The 19,227-nt window shown below is 36.1% G+C and overlaps 1 protein-coding gene across 1 annotated transcript in view; it reads right to left on the bottom strand.

Moving 5' to 3' along the window:
- Positions 1-4,661: 4,661 nt before the first annotated feature.
- The window catches only part of PLPPR5 (phospholipid phosphatase related 5), a 105,669-nt gene continuing 91,103 nt past the window's right edge, over positions 4,662-19,227 (bottom strand). The window contains exon 6 of the mRNA XM_046645864.1: positions 4,662-4,865. Within this exon, the coding sequence (XP_046501820.1) occupies positions 4,833-4,865 (33 nt within the window). The 3' untranslated portion in view covers positions 4,662-4,832. The remainder of the gene's footprint in view (positions 4,866-19,227) is intronic.

The raw sequence follows: 19,227 nt of genomic DNA on the forward strand, positions 1-19,227 counted from the left end.
GAGATGAAAGTGACAATGTGCCAGTGCCTTGCATGCTTCTGCTCTGTCTTGGCCCCTATGTGAAGGAACTTGGCTACCCTGATGGAGATTGAGAGACTGTGTAGAGAAAAGTTCAGTTGACCCAAGTGAAGCCATCTTAGATCAACCTACAGTAAGATGACCCCGCATATGTGAGACTGTCCAGCCAAGATCAGCAAATCATCTCACCTGATCATGGATGCATGGATGAGCCTAGCTCAGACTAGAAAAATGGCTCAGCTGATCCACAGACTTGTAAGAGATAGTAAATGCTTATCATTATTGAATTTAGGGCATTTTAAGTTCGGTAATAGTCAAATTATATGATACTGTTTATGGAGGCAATGCTTTTTTATTAACCTTAGCTGTTGCTGTAATCTATAAAAATGTCCTTTGCTTAGTCCTGAGAGTAGGTAGCTGGTAAACTCCAAGCCAATTCTCCCACTTTAAACAGACCTCTTGGGGCACCGTCAGTGTCAGCGCTGCTGAACTATCCAATCTGGAAGGGTAGGGACCATGTCTGTCTCTCTCATCGCTGCTAATCAGCACATTGCAAAGTATCTGCTGTACAGAATCATGCAATAAATGTTTGCTGAATGAATGAAAGCTGAAAGGCCTTCTTGAGCAGGAGCAATACCTTTTGGGAAACCTGACTAATACTCAAAATGTCTTAATATTTTGGAAAAGTTTTCCTTTTTGTTTTTTAATATCAACCTAAAAATACACCCTTTTTCCCTCCTAAAAAGAAAAAAAAATTTCCTTTTCTACAAGTGATAGTGTTTCAGTGCAAAATGAAAATGGAAATGCTTTAATAAATGCAATAATATGAAGATAGGCTAGATGATGGTGTCCATCAGGATCACCCCTGTTAAGAATGGTATCTTTGAGACATGAACTTTGAGTTTCATCTGCTTGCTGGAGGTGGTTGTGTGTCCACTCATCTATATTTTCTCATCTGGAGGTCCTTTTGAGCAAGGCCACAGATTTGAGCATGGGAGTCTGAATTTAGAATTCAGATCTTATAACCCATCCATGGCTCACAAAGCCTGGGGTGGGTGAGGAAAACAGATTTATTTTTTTATTAAATCTTGACAATGTCCTGAGGTCTATCAGACTAAGAACCAGCTATCATCTGAAGTGAAGGGGACAAGAAAGAATAATTTGAATATTTTCTTCTTCTTAGAAGAGAATCATTCACTTGAAATCTGGAAAAATTTCCTTAATTGATATATTTTTTTTTTTTTTTTTAAAGATTTTATTTTTTTCCTTTTTCTCCCCAAAGCCCCCCGGTACATAGTTGTATCTTCTTCGTTGTGGGTCCTTCTAGTTGTGGCATGTGGGATGCCGCCTCAGCGTGGTCTGATGAGCAGTGCCATGTCCGCACCCAGGATTCGAACCAACGAAACACTGGGCCGCCTGCAGCGGAGCGCGCGAACTTAACCACTCGGCCACGGGGCCAGCCCCCTTAATTGATATTTTTAAAGAATCATAGCTCACAAATTTCATTAGAAAGCCCATGCCTGGCAAATTGAGAGAACATCAACATTTGCAAGGAGTAAATCGAACCATTTGGTATATGTCCAGGACAGTTTTGTAAAGTATGCAATTAAAATTTGATAACCCGTGCCCTAGAGGTGGGAATGAGATCGTTTACATCTATTTTTCAGTACCTTGCTTGTACATCAGACATAGATTATGTAGTAGATTGTACACCCGCTCAGTATCCCAGATAGTTTCTAGGGGTTGTGATTTGCAAGTAAGGAGGTTGATAAAATCCCAGGATGGCCCATGTAATGCAGAGCATCACTTAATTGCCCAAAGAACTGGTCTAATCTGAGCCATCATGATTCATTTCTAAACAGTCTCCAGTCATTCTGACAATCTGACTTCCATCACCTTAACAGCATTCTTATTCCTTTACCCCCAAGAAAGGACTAATACTGGGAAAAAAATAAAAAATGAAACCTAATTTTTTAAATTAAAGTTTTAAAATTTTATTTGAAAAATACAATACACAGCAGAGAATTATTTCCTCCCCTACCGCTCTTTCACAAAGGAAACTGTATGGTCGATGTAACTGAGATATTTGGCTAGGATACATCCTGAGAAAAGAGAGGCCCAGCTAAAAGCGGAATCGACAAAGTCTGTCAAAGAAGGTTCACCTCTCTTTTAACATAAAAGAGCCTTTTAAATAATCTTAGGAATCAGATAAAACATGTGCAGAATTTCTGCCATGCAAACAGAGACGACTGAAATTTTCAGGCTGACCAATTTATACTGATCTGGGCCCCAAGTAAGTAGAATAAAAAGATGTCTTTATCAGAAAGATGTGTTTGCTTGCTTTTACTAGACTATATATGTAAATATTTACAAATTAACATTTTCTTAAATGTATGTTTTGTTATTCTCAGTAACAGCATCATGGTTAAGGGCTTTTTGCTGGCTTTTTGCCTTATACATGTGTCTCTTTTTATTCTTTTGAAATTCCTTCATGGCATGATCATTCATTGCACAATCTCAGGCCCATGATGTTTAAATATTAGAGATGACCTTACTCTGATCCTGGGTTAAATGTGGATTTTTGAGGAATTGATAACTCCTGCATTCAGACCAGGTTTAGCAAGGTACAAAGAAACATTTACATGACCATATATAGCTAAGGCTTCCAACAGGAAGAATATTCCAACTGGCTCCTTGGAAAATTGATGCTAGAACCGACAGAACTGATCTAACTCTGGAAGTTTTACTGGTAATCTTTCCTCTTAAGACATTAGGATCATCCTTTTCACTTCCATTCCCAGTAAGTGATTGCCCATTACTCTTATTGCCTAAAAAGTCTTTAAGGAGGATCAAAGCATTCCAAGCTTTTTCATGTTCTAAATTTCCACCAGCATTGAATTTGCAATAGTAGTCTGACATTTGTAGAAATATGGATTTTCTGGTTTTGGCCCTCCTAGACGTGTTTTTACTCACCTGTTGGAAAAGAGCAAATGACATCTATTTGGGATTAATGGCCAATTCTTGGTTATATTTATTTGTTGATTTCCATTGAAACTACAGAGAAAATTAAAAGTTCATTTTTTAGTACTGTCAAGGTTAGGAAGATTCATTTCAGTCAAGTAACTTCTACTCATATAAGACAAAGCTACTCAGGGTAGCCTTAAAGATTGCAAAGTTACGGTTGAGGAGTACAAATAATGGTTTTCTTATGGTCCAGTTCATCTTCCTTATATTATTATGAATCTCATTCTTAATTCCACTCGCTCAGTGCAAGGTATGTCCCTTGCGGGCTCTCCTGAGGCGGGATGGTGTAGGGGGCTAGGGCATCGGGGTAAGAGTAGGAGGAGAGTCATCAGATTTAGGTTTTGATTTCACAAAAGACCACACATCTAGACTCTTGACACTATTTTAAAATATGATTATAAATAGGTTACTATACAGTCGTATATTTGAAAAGTGTTCATTCTTAAAAGATAAAACATTTAAAATACAGCATAGCTTTTGTAATTCTATTTTGGCATCTCTTCATTTTTTTAAAAGATAGGTAGTTGCCCAGGACTCCACTGACCTCGGAAAGGCCTTGATGCATCCAACATGGTATGGCAGCTGTGGCATATTTCAAAGGAAGTTTGGGGTCAGAAAACCTGAATTTAAGTTTAACTGCCTCTTACTAGTTGTGTGGAATTGGGCACGTTACTGACCCTGACTTGACTTCATTTTTCTCATCTATAAAACTAAAGTCATACTCTTCATGTTTACTCTGGGTTATTGTGAGGATTAAATGAAACAATAAATCAAAATATACTTTGTAAACTATAAAGTGCTACACAAATGCAAAGTGAAATATGTTAACCATATTTCTAGCATTTATATAATTTAAATTATCTGTCAGGTGTTCTTTCCTATTTAAATTATGTGGAATCCTGACTAGTAAAAAGCCTAAGAATGGAGCCTTTGACCACTCTTAAGACACTGTTATCAATGGAAAATTGCACAATAAATAGGTGTCACTGCTGGATTTAGTCACTTAAACTATCCTAAACACGGCCTGCACCCAAAAATTACAAGTCAACAATTAAACCACAATTGTCAGGAACAAAAGTCCAAATAAATAATTTTTAATTATGATACATTACTTATTACAGTAAAAATTGGCATTTTCCCCTTCAAAAGCAGAAGCACCAGTCTTAGAATGTATAGTATGAATGGTATTTTAAGTGAAATATAGCATAATATTATGTGCAAACATTATTTTAGTATAGAACATACTTTCTAAAAGTAAAGTAATTTCACACACTGAAATCTGTTAGAATGGAAATAATGTCATGCTGAATAATAAAATAAAAACCCCCATGACTTTCAAAGTCCACTTCAAATGAAATATGGTATACTGCTGATTAGATATATGAAAAGTTAAAAAGCTTAACTGGCTCCAAATGGAGGGATATCTTGTACAAATAGGACTCGTGTAGAGGTTTCTTTTCACACGGTCTCAGTGATTCTCTGAGAAACTAAAGCGAATGTTTTATTTAAGAATTAATTTGTTCATTCGGTCATCACATTTTTATTGAACACCTACTTTGTGCGAAGCTTTGTTGTAGGTGCTGGGGATACAGAGAAGAAAGACACAGTCCTGCCCTTGAGGAGCTCACAGTCTAGTGGGGGAAACAGAGAAGTTGACACTGATTTTAAAATTATAAAAATTATTAGACAACTTTATAAACTTCTTCTGTAATCAAACAAACTTTGGGTGTTATGAATGGATGGTGAAAAGGGATGATGTCCAATGCAGAGAAAAACCATCTGCTTCAATATCATGTGACTTCTGCGAAGGCGGTGATGTGGTTCTGCAAGAAGAAAAAGGAATTACAAAGTCAGAGTCTTGGGAAAATTGGCTTCGCAAAATATTTAGTGCTTTTACGAATAATCATCAGCCTAATATACAACTGTAGTCTGTATATGTTTAAGTTGCAAAAACATTGAGTGTTATTAAAATAAGTTCTATGTATTATTAATAAATTCAGCTGCTAATCATATATTTTATTCAACATTCTTAATTAACCAAATAGATGAAAATGTTATACGTACGTGCCTTATTCAAAATTAACACTGAGATTTGGAGAGATAAAAATCGCAATGTCCGACACGTTAATATTCTGTTCAGTGTTAATGGAATTTTAATGCTGCATGTTAGAGTTTCAGATTAATTGCTCCCCGTGAGACAGATGGCATAGAATGAGGTGGTGAAATACTCAGACTGAAGTGGCATTTGCTAGTTGACAAAGATCTACTTAAACACTTCATTTTTGATGCATGAATCCAGACTACAGACTACAATCTTTGTATTTCCCTCGACCACAGAATTCTTTACAGAGCCTTTTTACTTTATTCTTTATTAAGTGACAGAATCGTATATAAAGAAACCCTGTGGAATGGCCAATATTTAAATGGATTCAGACATGCAACAGGCATGGCCGTTGAAATATTGCAGTGGAAAATCGATGTGACATAATTAATCATGCCACATATAGGGTTATGTCAAGATCTAACATAAATGACAGCCTCCCAACAATAACAGCAGCATTACAAAGGGTTTTACCATCATATGACCTGTTTTGAATGTTTTTCATGGTAGTTTTTGTATGACTTTTTATAAGTTAAAGAGATAATAAATAGAATTTCATGTAATGAATGCATGCCGTGAGATTTCTTCTACGTACATATAGCTTTTTTCAAATTAAAGTGTTTTAACTAGTTAAAACATTTTTAAAATGTGTGTGAAGAAATTAAAATTCACTTTCACTGAATTTAGGCATATTAACTACAACTAGAAGGATATCATTGACTACTGCTCAGGGCATTATTTTCTAGATTTGACCCACTTAAACCTAGAGAAAAACAATATCCATAAGAATCAGTAGTGAGCAGAGCATACTGACTTTTTCACTAACTCCTGATAAGGCCTTAGAAACTTTAATTTTCCATTAAGAAAATGCTGGAGAGTTCAGCAGCCCGTCTCTGTCTTCTTGAGTTTTCCTTACAAAAGCACAAGCATGACTTTAGGACAAAAAAGACTTGTCAGAGTTATATAATGCACTAGGACTGAATAAAAGCCATAAGTGCTGTGGAAACAGTACATCATAGTTTTATTTCTAGTGGCCCCATGGGGACTTGAAATCTGTGAACTGAGAAAATACAATTTGATATACAGTGTTGCAGTACAAAATTGACAGGAGTGTCACACCTCTGGACAGGACCTAGCACATAGTAATTGCTGGAGAGATGTTGAGATATAAATTGAAGATTAATCGGTGGCAACTGGTGGGTAGGAAAAGTGTGAAGTGACAGTAGAAAGAAAGGAAAGGAAATAAAAAAGAAGAGAAAATGGATGGTGTTCTGAAGGCCATTGGCCTAGGTGTCAGTGTTCCCTTGACCTAGATAATGAAGTGTCCACAAGGCTCATTAAATTTGCTGAAGATGATCCTAGGAGACATCCATTGAAGGGGACAACCATCACCATGGAAGGTAGAATGGAAATATTAAAAGATCTTAATAAAGCAGAGAAAGTGTCAGAAACAAATCACTGATAATCAATGCAAGGCAGAACAGAAACAAAGGAAAAACCATATGACAAGTGCAAGCTGGAGAGAGTGACAAAGAATATGCAATGACCTTAGGGCGACCACATAAATTATCATCTAAACCTGGACATATTGAGGGGGAAAAAGGAATGCTAGTAATACAGGGGCAACAGGCTGAAATTAGGCCTGTCACAAACAGAGATGTAAGGTCACTTTAGAAATAAGGCATTGAATGTGTAACTGTAAGTGTCCTGTTGAGGTCTAGGAAATCCTGGATTCAGTCTTGGCATTTAAAAATCACATTTTTGTGGCTCCTAGATCTTTCTTTCACTGCCCACAAATTCCAGGTGATATTACCATTTTCCTTACGTGAAGTCATTACCAAGTTAAACTACAAGGGTAACAGTTTGTTTCCAGACTGATGACAGTTTTAGATCCCATGATTCTGGGGAAACTCCTGCTTTTTTTCTGATTAGCACCCTTTCAGTGTCACATCACACTTCAGTTTTAACCTCTGAGATGACTTTTCCTATTTGACTGGAATTAGAAGGATCCTGCTCGGGGCTTATCATTGAAAGGTGGTGGTTAGCAGAGAGATAAACTGATGAAAATAAAACATTGAAGTGACTGTGTATGGGGAAGAGAAAATTAAGGGAAAATTTAATAATGGGTTCTAAGTACATGAAAGGAGTATATAGACAGGGGAGACGTTCATTAATTTCACTGTCTAAGAGCAAATGAGCCCACACCAGAGAATGAAGGAGACAGATTATTTATCTCAGTAGGATTTAAAAAATAAGATTAGTTCTCTTCTAGCATAGGGACAGTTTTCCCTGAAGGAATCTAGAGAAAGGACAAGCTAATTACTTAAAGTCCTTACCGTCTATAAGCCTCTATGATTCTATATTATAAAAATTACATTAGCATTGAAATATACAAATGACGTAATTCCTACGCAGGAAGTTACAATAGTGTTCACTTCCCCATCAGCATTTTTCTCAGTAATATAAAAAACCAGAATTACATTTAATATTTTCAGATCACCTGTCTGGAGGAATGGACTCCCTATGAAAAACTAGGTGACAAGGTGATTCTCCTTTTAATCTGGCTGAATTCTTAAGCTGCAATACTAAATCATATTAATAGATGACAGTACAAACACACAGGAGGCAAACCAAAAACTCATGCACAAAAGTTTAATTCAGAGTCAGGAGAAGAGAGTGGTCATGTAATTTATCAGCGCAATTACTGGTGCCTTCCACAATTAGACATACAGAGGCTGATAGTGGAGATGACAGAGCTTAAGGCCAAATAGTTGAAGATGAGAATCTGCTCCATCTGTCGGAAAGTGTCCATCAAGTCCACAGCAAATCAGTGAGCAAAATACTGAATCTAGTCCTTGAGTGCAGAGGTCCCATGGAAAAAGAAACGCTTGTTTCTCAAAAATAGTTTTGGATTCTTAAATCGGGTAAATTCTAAAGTCTATCTAACATGTCAATTTTTGAAACTCTAAGTTCTACATGAAAATCTCTATTTTACTATTTATTCTAGACATCCGTTTATAGAAATAATATTCTGTAATTTAGAAAAAGTTATTTACAACAAAACTGTCATTTATTTATGACATGAAAATTTGGTGATGACTTACCACCTGACAAGATATGCCACTCACCATTTCCCTTCACAAAAATAGGGGAAAAGTCAGAAAGAGTACTTCAGATGGGAAAACCAAAAAAGCCAATATCATTAAGGGCTATTTGGCTAAGGAATGCTAAATTCCTATGAATGAACAAAAAATTAGTGAAAAAAGTAATATATTTTAAAGATTAAAAAATAATAATAACAACAATCTAGTACCCAGATTTTTTAACACAATAGAAACCCGCACAGAAGGACACATTTTCTGTATTTGCCTTAGCTTTGCAGCCCAACTCCAACACCAGTGCGCTCTAGCGCACATACGTTTATTGCCTTAATTGAAGGTGTTCACAGTGGCTTATTCCCACCATCCAGCTGAAGAGCCTTGCAAGACAGTCTTTAAAGGACCCTCCCTGTGAATTTTCTTCTTGACCATTCTCAATAGGTTGGATTCGAGACACCTACAAAATATGTTTTATATATTATTTAAATGTTTATTTAAATAATTGACATTTCCTTGGACAAAGTACTAGTTTACTTAAAGTTCTATGTTGTTTTATTGTTAGAGTAAATTTAGAGGTTAAATATTGTTCCAGTTTCTATCTTTCAAGATGATTATAAACAGCTTTTGTGTTTTAATAGGAGGTTGTCAGCTATCAGCTTAGGTTTTAAACCTAAACACAAAATGAAATCCATGCATACAATATTTTTAATTCAATGATTTATGTCTTTGATGTGACGTGATTGATGTGAACTCATTTGGTGGCAAAAACCAAGCCCGAATTGCTGTGAGACAATTTATAGTCTATGTTGTGCTGCAGAAATATCCATCTTTGATTACAAAGTGCTGCCCAAGGTCTTGCTTGTGTAACAGAAGGCACAGTATTTTTCCCTAAAATGTAAAATATTTTGAATCCTGAAAAATACCTAGCACTAAAGATTTAGGATAAGGAATCATGACCCTATAATAATCAACAATTCTCATGCTGTATAGAAGCATATTATATCATATAATATTCCCCATATTATATCAGGGGAAGGTAGATGGATGTCATACTCCCAAATATTGGTCGCCTTTACTTTTCTATTTCCTTCCTTCCTTCACTGTCCTTTGAGGAGGGCAAAGTGGGCAGGAGAAGGGAGGAGGGGGCAAAGCCGTAATCCACGGAGTGTGTGCTCTCAGATGCTACTTTGTCACGTTAAGTTCTCCTTCTGGTAGGTTGTGAAGTTAGTATTTTCATAACGAGAAATAACGTTAGGTCTGTCTAAGAAGAAATTATTAGAGAACTTCAAACTTGAGGCTGTGAAACTGACTGTAAATTCATGTTGAGCAATTTCTTGTTTTAAGAAGTTGGGTATATGAAGACGTAAAAGCTAAAAGGTAATAGAATCAGAGTTCTCTTGAGAATGAGACTGTTTTGGAACCATTTCTTTCTTTACAGTGGTTCTCTTTCAGTTCAGAGTTTTATATTAGCTCAGAGTTTTGTTTCTATTCAGGAATTTCTTTTTTGTACTATTTGGAGAAAGGGGCTAAAAGCTACTTTCTGAAAGAATGTCTCTCCGTAGAGAAAGGAGAAATCTCTAGGCAGCTTTCCCTGATAAGCTAATTAAGCCAGAGGCAGTCCCAGCTTTTACTGGAGCATTAGCTATAGATCTTATGAGGTATTTCCAAGTCCTCAGGAGCCAAAGAAGCTTAAGGCTTTCCACACTGAATCTTTAGGAGCATGGGTTCTCAGCCTTGGGTGCATGTTGGAATCACCTGAGAGCTTTAAAAAAATACTGACACAACCCTAGAGACTTAGATTTAATTGGTCTGAGGCTTGACCTGCTCAGTGGGATTTTTAAAGGCTCTCCAGATGAGTCTAATGTGCAGCCAATATTGAAAATGACTGTTTCAGAAGCTCTGCAGGCCCAGCTGGATCTAGGTCAACTGGCTCCTTATCCAAGCACCTGAGGGGCCTGAGACAATACAGATCCCCAGGCAGAAGCCCAGGGAGTACTGGATCAGAATCTTTGGGCATGCATCCCCCAAATGTGCCCTTTTTGCGAGTGCTGCAAGCAATAAATTCACTTTTACACCAGTCCGAGAACCACTGTCTAAAGGTGTAGAAAAGTCATTGGCTAGCAATGTAAGCCTTGCCAGGTATATAAAATCAATTCCTTCTTTAAAATGCTATCATTTCTCTGATATTTCTTTCAAAAAGCCACTGCCTTAAAAAAAGCAGTAATCTTAAATAATTCTCAAAATAAATCTTTGTGTTCGAAAACGTCTGGAAACAACTGCACATTGTATTTCTAGCTTAGAGCTTCAAAGTGCACAAAAGTGTTGAGAAGATCTGTAGCAAAGACTCGTGTCTCACTTTAACTCAGTGTTTCCAAGCATTTGACACGAAACTGCATGTAAGTCTATTAATACTAGTGTGTGCATGGTGCTCGGTGGATGTGCATAACCACGTACTCTAGCCGAAGTGTCTTCACCTCCCTAACTCTAATGACCCGTCCACCACACTTTTAGCTCATATTCACAACAATATTCTCAACCGTCAACCGTAGTAGAAGTATAAAATCCCAATTAACCTCCTCCCCTACCTCCTTCATGCAACAAAGTTTCTTTGGCCACTTTGGAAATTTCCCGACCGCTCATTTGTCCATCTGTTCCAGTCCATCTTGCTCCTTCCCACTTCTATTTCTTTTACACTTGTTTTGGACCCCACCTGAACACCCTTTAACGACATTTTCAAGTCTCTTGCCCCTGTGCTCCTACCTCACCTGCCAATCAAAATCTTTGTGCAAACTGGTTCCTCTATCTGGAACATCCTTCTGTCTCCTCCTCACTTGGCTAACAGTCCTTCACATCTACCCTCAGAGGATGTTGAAAGCATTGCTAAGTTTGAATAGATCCCCCTTTACATGGGGAGACCTCATCATCGCCCTGCTCTGTATTTGCTTATAAAATTATCTCCCCGCTAGACTGTACGCTCATGAGTCCCGGGAAACGTACCATAGTGTTTCTTATTTCATATTGTTACAGGTTTCATATATTACAAATCTAATTACAAACAAAATTTTACTATACATAACAAATGACGATAAGAAAGGTAACTCATCCATAAATTATACCCATGCCTTGTTTTATACTAGTATTTTAATCTATCTTGGCTTCTTACTTATTTCATTTCTCTTTAACTTTTTAAAATGTGTTAAATTTGCTAACTCAGCGACCCAATGCTACTTGACAGAGAAGAATCAGAGGATGTGGGTAATAGATCAAGTGCATGATAAATTCTTGTATAACCAGGAACTGACAAAGCTCCTCATTTAAAAACTTGCCTATTTTCACAAAGAGGTACCAGTCAGTAAAAATCTGGAAAAGCCACATCAAGATTAATGTCAGAACTATTCAAAAGCATAAGGGCAGTTAGCCATGACCCAGATACTTTGGAAAATTTTTGTAAAGGTAAATATACATTTATCATAGAACCCAGAAATCCCATTCCTAGGTATTTAGCCAAGAGATAAAAAATATCTATTCACACAAAAACCTGTACATGAATTTTTATATCAGCTCTAGTCATAATTGTGAAAAATTGGAAACAACCCAAATGTCCTTCAGTTGGTGAATGGATTTAAAAAAATAGTATATCCATACAACAGAATACTACTCAGCAATAAAAAAACCCCTACTGATGTGTATAATAACATGATTGAATCTCAAATGCATTATTCTAAGTGAACGAAGTCAGACTCAAAAGGCTACATACTACATGAATTCATTTATACAGCATCCTGGGAAAGATAAAACTATAGGAATGGAAAACAGATTAGTGGTTGCCAGGGGTTGGGGGTTGAAGGAGGGGTTGACCACAAAGGAGAAGGAGGAAACTTTTTAGGGCCACAGAAATGTTTTATAATTAGATTTTGGTGATGATTACATGATGGTATGCACTTGTCAAAACTCACAGAACAGTTAAAAAAAGAATTTTAAAGAATGTAAATTGTGCCTTTAATAAACCCCAATTAAAAAGAAAATTAGGACCATTAACTGTGACATAAAACTGCTAAAAAGAAATGGAATTTTAAAGGATGTAAATTACACCTTTAATAAACCCCAATTAAAAAACATTAGGACCATTAACCACAAGATAAATTAAGTCTAAAGGCCACATAGTGTATAGATACTGGTTTGTCAATTGTTGAATTATTGTTTCAATATTTGATTGTTTCAGTCACAAAAGAAGACTATAAAATAAATGTATAGGAAGATATTCAGAAGATGCAAATTAAAATAAGGAACTTCATTTATTTTTGACCTACAGGATTGGTACAGATTGTTAGGGACAATATTCTCCATTGTTGGAAAGGACATAAAGATACGAATGAAACCAAAAGCCTCAAGAGTACTCATCCTCTTTTTTCAGCATTTCCACTTCTATGAATATACCTTAAATCAATTATTCATGGAACTTACAAAGATATCTATTTTAGAGATGTTTACCCTAGTATTGTTTATAATTGCGGGAAACTGAAAGTGCAAGCAATCCTCTATGCCTAACAAAAGTAATGGTTAATTTATATAGATTAGAACTTTCTCAATATCATTGTATAATATTGTATAGCACAGTGATTATGAGTTTGAGCTCTGAGGTGATAAGTACGGAACAGATTTGGAAAATGGAAAATATGGTTCTGTATTCTTGTTTCAGAACACAGGCCAGTTGTGGGACTTTGGGCAAGTCGCTTAACCACTCTCTGTCTCTTTCTCTGTAAAGTAGAAATAGTCAGACACACTCAAATGATTTCCATAAGAACTAAAGTGATATTTTATGTTTGAAATTCTTGCATAATTCGAGATACACATTAAGCTCATTGAAGATTAGCTTTTACTGTTATGCTTGATTTATTGATCTGTAACTCTATCCATAATACACTGGTAAGTGAGCAAAAGCAGGCACAAAAATGACCATCCAGGAAGATCCTGTACTGTACACAAACCCCTACCTACACTCATGGGGCCTTCAACGCTATTTTAAGAAAAGATTTCCAGTGATTATTGTGGGGGGATATGGATCTTCTATTTGTTTTTGCTTTGCTTACTTGAATTTTCAAATTTTAAAAAATATACATGAATTACTTGTTACTTCTTTAATGAACAATAAACAAAAAAAAATCTGTCATTGTTTCATAACATTGTGAATGGGTTCATGTTTATTTTACTAATTTTAATCAAATAAAATTTTACATTTTCTATACAAAAAACATTCATTGTGTGGTGGTACTCCTGATTGATTTTGAAGGCCTCAATAGTGTCTCTAGGATGGTCCACCATGCGAGAACAAATCTGAGAGAAGAGGCGGATGAATGGGTGTGAGCACTTTCTCGTGTATAACTAATTATGTGTGCACTTGGAATGATTTTCTAATCCATCATTGTTTTAGTCTTTCCTAAACTAATGACTGTAGGAATCATATAATTTAAAGATGCAGTCATCAACTCTATATTTATTCACACAAATGAGATGAAAAAGCTTGTTTATATTCAAAAGTAATTTACTGAAAAGATGCTTTTATACAAGGCCTGTTAGATAACTGAAAAAAAAATCTGGCTTTTATTCTTTGTGTAGTATATTATGATTTACAAATAGTGTGGCAAATAAATACTGAATATATGGGAGCACAAATAGGAAAAATGACATGGCAAAGTAATAACAGAATGTGCTGGTTTTTCTAACCTAAAATGCTGATGCCTGTTGGAATTTTTAAGCTTCCATTTTCAATTGACTTTTTTAAAGTGAAATTAAATTTAACAAATGAGAACAGAGTATAGCATGTAATCAATGACTTCCTTCAAATATTTTTCATAAGTGTTCAAAGCTTAGCTTGAGGACAAATGCCTAAGATATGAATATATTTAGTTCCACTAATTACTCCAATATCTGATCACTAATAAAGTTGTTTTGACAAGGCCCTATATAACATTTATATTACAGTTCAGCAGCTCTGTAAAACAAAGATTTGCATTATAGAAAAGCAACTGAATCTTAAATAGATTGCCATAATTATTCGCACACATCATTCTGAAACCTCAAAGGAATTTATCACAGAGAGCACAGTAACGTATAATCAAATTTGTCTTGGCAAGGAACCACAGGATTGTTTTGCTGTTGCTATGACACTAATGTATGCAACATTTTAGACTATAATATTTTCTGCCACATGTGCTATGTATGACATAGACTATCTGAATAAACTTTCAAATCCGTGAAATACATCTGTAGGGATATGCTAGTTTGAGATAAAAGGAAAATCCTATTAAGGGAATCATTGTTGCAGGAGAGAACTAACTTGTGTTAACCACCTACTGTGTGCCAAGAAGCTTATTTGTGATCTGTTAATTTCAACAATTAACCTACAAGGGAACCATACTGTATCAATTTTTCAGGTATTATATCAATTTTTCCTCAGTAAGGAGGAGTCATTTGTCTAATCCCACTTAGTTATTCTGTAGCCAAACCGGGCTTCAAATCCCGGATTTCCAGCTGCAAAAGCCTCGCTCTCCATCCATCTCCCACCCTAACTCTGCCTCAGTTTCAGTTCAGGTTTCTCCTTGACCCCTGTGATTCTATAATCTTCAAAACAGTCCCTGTAAAGGTCAATGCATATGCTTCTCTGGGTCATTGTGAGTTCCCTTATAATTTTCCTATCCATATAATTTTCCTTTGCAGTTGCCATGGGAATTAAACATAGTAATTTCCACCTGTAATAGTACACACTTATTATGACATTTCTAGGTTTTTGGAACTGTCATCATTGCTTACCACTTTCATTCAAGTGACATTTCTGTCAACCACGGTGTGCTGTTACACCTTGAGCTTCTTGGGTAGTACAGGTTGGTGAAAAGCCCCTTACTGCAAGTACAAAACTGTAATCCTGTAAATTATTCCTATCATCACCTTCCCTTTTTGTTGGCAAGGGAGAATTCCCTTTGCTTCAATTGATTAGATCACATAAAGTTAAGGAAAAATAATGCCTAGGTTTATAAGGAAAAAAATTTTCTCCAAAAGCATTTTTTATACCTGGCTGTATCACTAAGTTTTAGCAATCAAAGTTATCCCAAATTAGCCATAAGTGGCCATAGTGGCCTGTTCTAACTGCCTTAATAAAACTGTGTAGATATTAATTCCTTTTAGATCTACTGGAAATATCCCATTTTCTATTAAATCCCATCCATCTTTGTATTTATTTTTAAATATTTTTGTTTCCTTGCCAGATAAGGTGACCCTTTCCTTTGATTTTCTGTACGATGTCAGTTAAAATTGACAATGCATATGCATGAATATTTGCATGTATTTACTTATGCAAATCTGAATGTCAGCTTTCTGCCTTAGAGTGAGAATAAGCAGGGGGCAAGAGAGAAGGAAAGGACAAAAGTACTCAGTGCTTTGCTGTTGTGATGAATGCAGCTTGACCCAAGAGGATCCTTGGAAGGAATGTCAACGTACTCCTTATCCATTATTATGCACAAGAGAAATCTCTAAAGAGAGGATAGGAAAATGCCAGACATGAAAGGTCAGCACGTTTCTTGGGCTGGGGGTGATAGTTTTCTTAGCGACACTCTGGCTAGCAGTTAGCCCTTTTCTACTGTAAATCATTGAGACAGTTAGATAACACAAGCTATAGACTGAATGCTTGTCCCCCTAAAATTAGCGTTGAAATCTAATCCCCAATGGGATGGTATTTGGAGGTGAGGCCTCTGGGAGATGATTAGGTCATTAGGATGAAACTCTTATGAATGGAATTAGTGCCCATATAAAAGAGAGCACAGAGAGCTCCCTCACCCCTTCCACCATCTGAAGACACAGAAAGTGGGCCCTCAGCAGACACTCACTGAGCCAGTGCCTCGATCTTGGACTTCATAGCCTCCGGAATTGTGAAAAACAAATTTCTGTTATTTGTGAGACACCCAGTCTGTAGTACTTTGTTATAGCAGGCCAAACAGACTAAGACTCCTCTGATCAGAATCAGCACCTGACTAAATACAGACTTTGCCAAATGATGCCTAGTCAGTCAAAATGGCATGAAGTGGCGGTACTGAGATCTTGTCCACGTCATCTTTATCATTTATCTGGATTTTTAGAATAGCCTCCCAGATTGGTTTTGTTTTGTTTTGTTCTGCTTCAGTGTTGCTCTCCTTCAATTTATTCTCCATTCTAAACATGCTATTTCCTTCCTTAAACTCCTTAATGGCTCCCCATGGCTTATAGGGTAAGAACCAACTTCCTACGTGTTTCATGAAAGACCCTTCATAAATTTTCATCAAAAGACTTTGAAAAGATAAACAAAATTGAAAAAACCAAGAAAAAAAGGGAAAGGGCTCAAATACATAAAATCAGAGGTGAAAGAGAAGTTACAACGAGTTATACAAAATACAATGGATCATAAGAGACTACTATGAGAAATTATATGCCAACAGCAACTTTATGTCGTAAAGAAATAGAAAATATGAACAGATCGATTACCAGCAAGGAGATTGAATCAGAAATCCAAAACCTCCCAACAAACAAAAGTCCAGAACTAGGCGGCTTCCACGGTGAATTCTACCAAACATTCAAAGAAGAATAAATACCAATTCTCCTCAAACTCCTCCAAAAAACAGAAGAGGAGGGAACATTTCCAAACTCATTTTACTAGGCCAGCATTACCCTGATACCAAAACAAGACAAGAACACCACAAGAAAAGAAAATTACAGGCCAATATCTCTCATGAACATAGATGCAAAATCCACAACAAAATATTAGCAAACCGAATTAAACAATACATTAAAAAAATCATACACCATGATCAAGTGGGATTTGATTTAAGGGATGCAAGCATGGTTCAACATATGCAAATTAATCAATGTGATACACCACATTAACACAATGAACACAAGTCATATTATTATCTCAATAGATGCAGAGAAAGCATTTGACAAAATACAACAAAAATTTATGACAAAAACTCTCCAGAAAGTAGAACATACCTCAACATAATAAAGGCCATATATGACAAGCCCACAGCTAACATTATACACAATGATGAAAGATGAAAGCTTTTCCTCTAAGATCAGGAGCAAAACAAGGATGCCCACTCTCCCCACTTTTATTCAACGTAGTATTGGAAGTCCTAGCCAGAGCCATTAAGCAAGAAAACGAAATGAAAGGCTTCCAAATTGGAAAGGAAGAAGTAAAACTGTCACTATTTGCAGATGACATGATATTATATATAAAAAAACCCAAAGACCTCACCAAAAACTGTTAGAACAAATAAGTTCAATAGAGTTGCAGGATACAAAATCAATATACAAAAATATGTTGCATTTCTACACAGTAATAATGAACTATCAGAAAGAAAAATTAAGAAAACAATCCCATTTACAGTTGTATCAAAAGAATAAAATATTTGGGATGAAATTCAATCAAGGAGGCGAAAGACCTGTACACTGAAAACTATGAGACATTGATGAAAGAAACTGAAAAAGACAGAAATAAATGGAATAATATTCTGTGCTCATGGATTGGAACAATTAATATTGCTAAAATGTCCACAATACTCAAAGCAGTCCAATGCAAATCTTACCAAAATTCCAATGGTATTTTTCACAGAAATAGAACAAACAATCTTAAAATTTGTATGGAACCACAAAAGACCACTATATGTACTATATTATAACCTCAAAAGCTTAGTGTCTTCCAACAACAAATATGTTTGTCTCCCTCATACTACATGTTGGTGTTGGGTTCTATGGATCTGCTCCAGGGTTCAGGCTGGGTGCTTGACTGCTTCCCACGTCTTCCCATTCTGGGGCCCAGGCTGAGGGAGCAGCCCCTATCTGGAACATGGCCTTCTCCTGGAAAAAGCCCAGGAGCAATAAGATTGGCAACAACTCTAAGATTTTCTGATTTATGGGGTATAAATAGTGTTCATTCACACGTTATTGACCAAGTCCAAAATAACTGAATCAGGAAAGCTACTCTGCCTAAGAAAGGGGGTAGTTAATAATTGGGAACAATAATACCATCTACTGCAGTATTTATAGGACTCTTTTTCAGTACTGAAGTTCAAAAATTTCATTGAGAATTATCTAGGTTCAGTATATATTTTAATTTTACTTTGTATCTGCTTAACCCTTCTAGCTTAAAGGTACTTATGTGAAGGAGAAGCCTCCTTGAAGTATAACTCTCAGTATTCCTATAGTTCCATTTGTCTCCTCTTCAGGATCTACAGTGCTTCGTACGTTAGATTTCTGGTTATGTCCTCCGTATCTATTATCTTTTCTCAGATCAATTTTATTCTCTTGTTCTTTTGCTACATATGCTGAAACGTGTCCATAATATAACTGATTTGACTTTCTCCAGTGTAGGTTTTGTTCTTTACAGTTTCTAGCATTGGTTTTAATCCTACCATGACATTACTTGTTTTCTTACATTAGTTTCCAATTTGTGCCATTGTGCCAGCTATCTTTCATCGCTCATTTCACATATTTTCTTTAATTTCCCTGACAGTGTAAAGGAGATTCTATCTACACTAAATTAATTAAATTTCCTGAAGTTAATCGTTTTTTCCAAAAACATATTCTAACTCTTGAAACATGCTTATCTCTCTCATCTGTGTCATAACATCAATTTAAAAGATTTACGTAATTGTCCTGATCATTTACACTTGAGTCAGAATATACTTAGCTCAGTTTACTCTCCTAAAATGAGTGGGAAAAGATCATCAAAGATTCCTTAATTGTTTCCATGAATCAGGGAATCCTCCACTTAGATCTTGAGATGAAAAGCTGGAGGATGTAGTTGTATAACATCACTCTGATGATTTACCAGCCTGAGTAGAGTAGGAGAAGAAGCTGAGGCCATGGGGACTTCTAGGCAGATCACTTTGCTTCTATACAGTTGCATTCTTCTGGTTGTTGAAAGGCCAGAAGGACTGCTATTCTGTTCAGCCTTATGTC

Source organism: Equus quagga, chromosome 18 (genome assembly GCF_021613505.1).
Source record: "Equus quagga isolate Etosha38 chromosome 18, UCLA_HA_Equagga_1.0, whole genome shotgun sequence".
Classification (NCBI taxonomy): domain Eukaryota; kingdom Metazoa; phylum Chordata; class Mammalia; order Perissodactyla; family Equidae; genus Equus; species Equus quagga.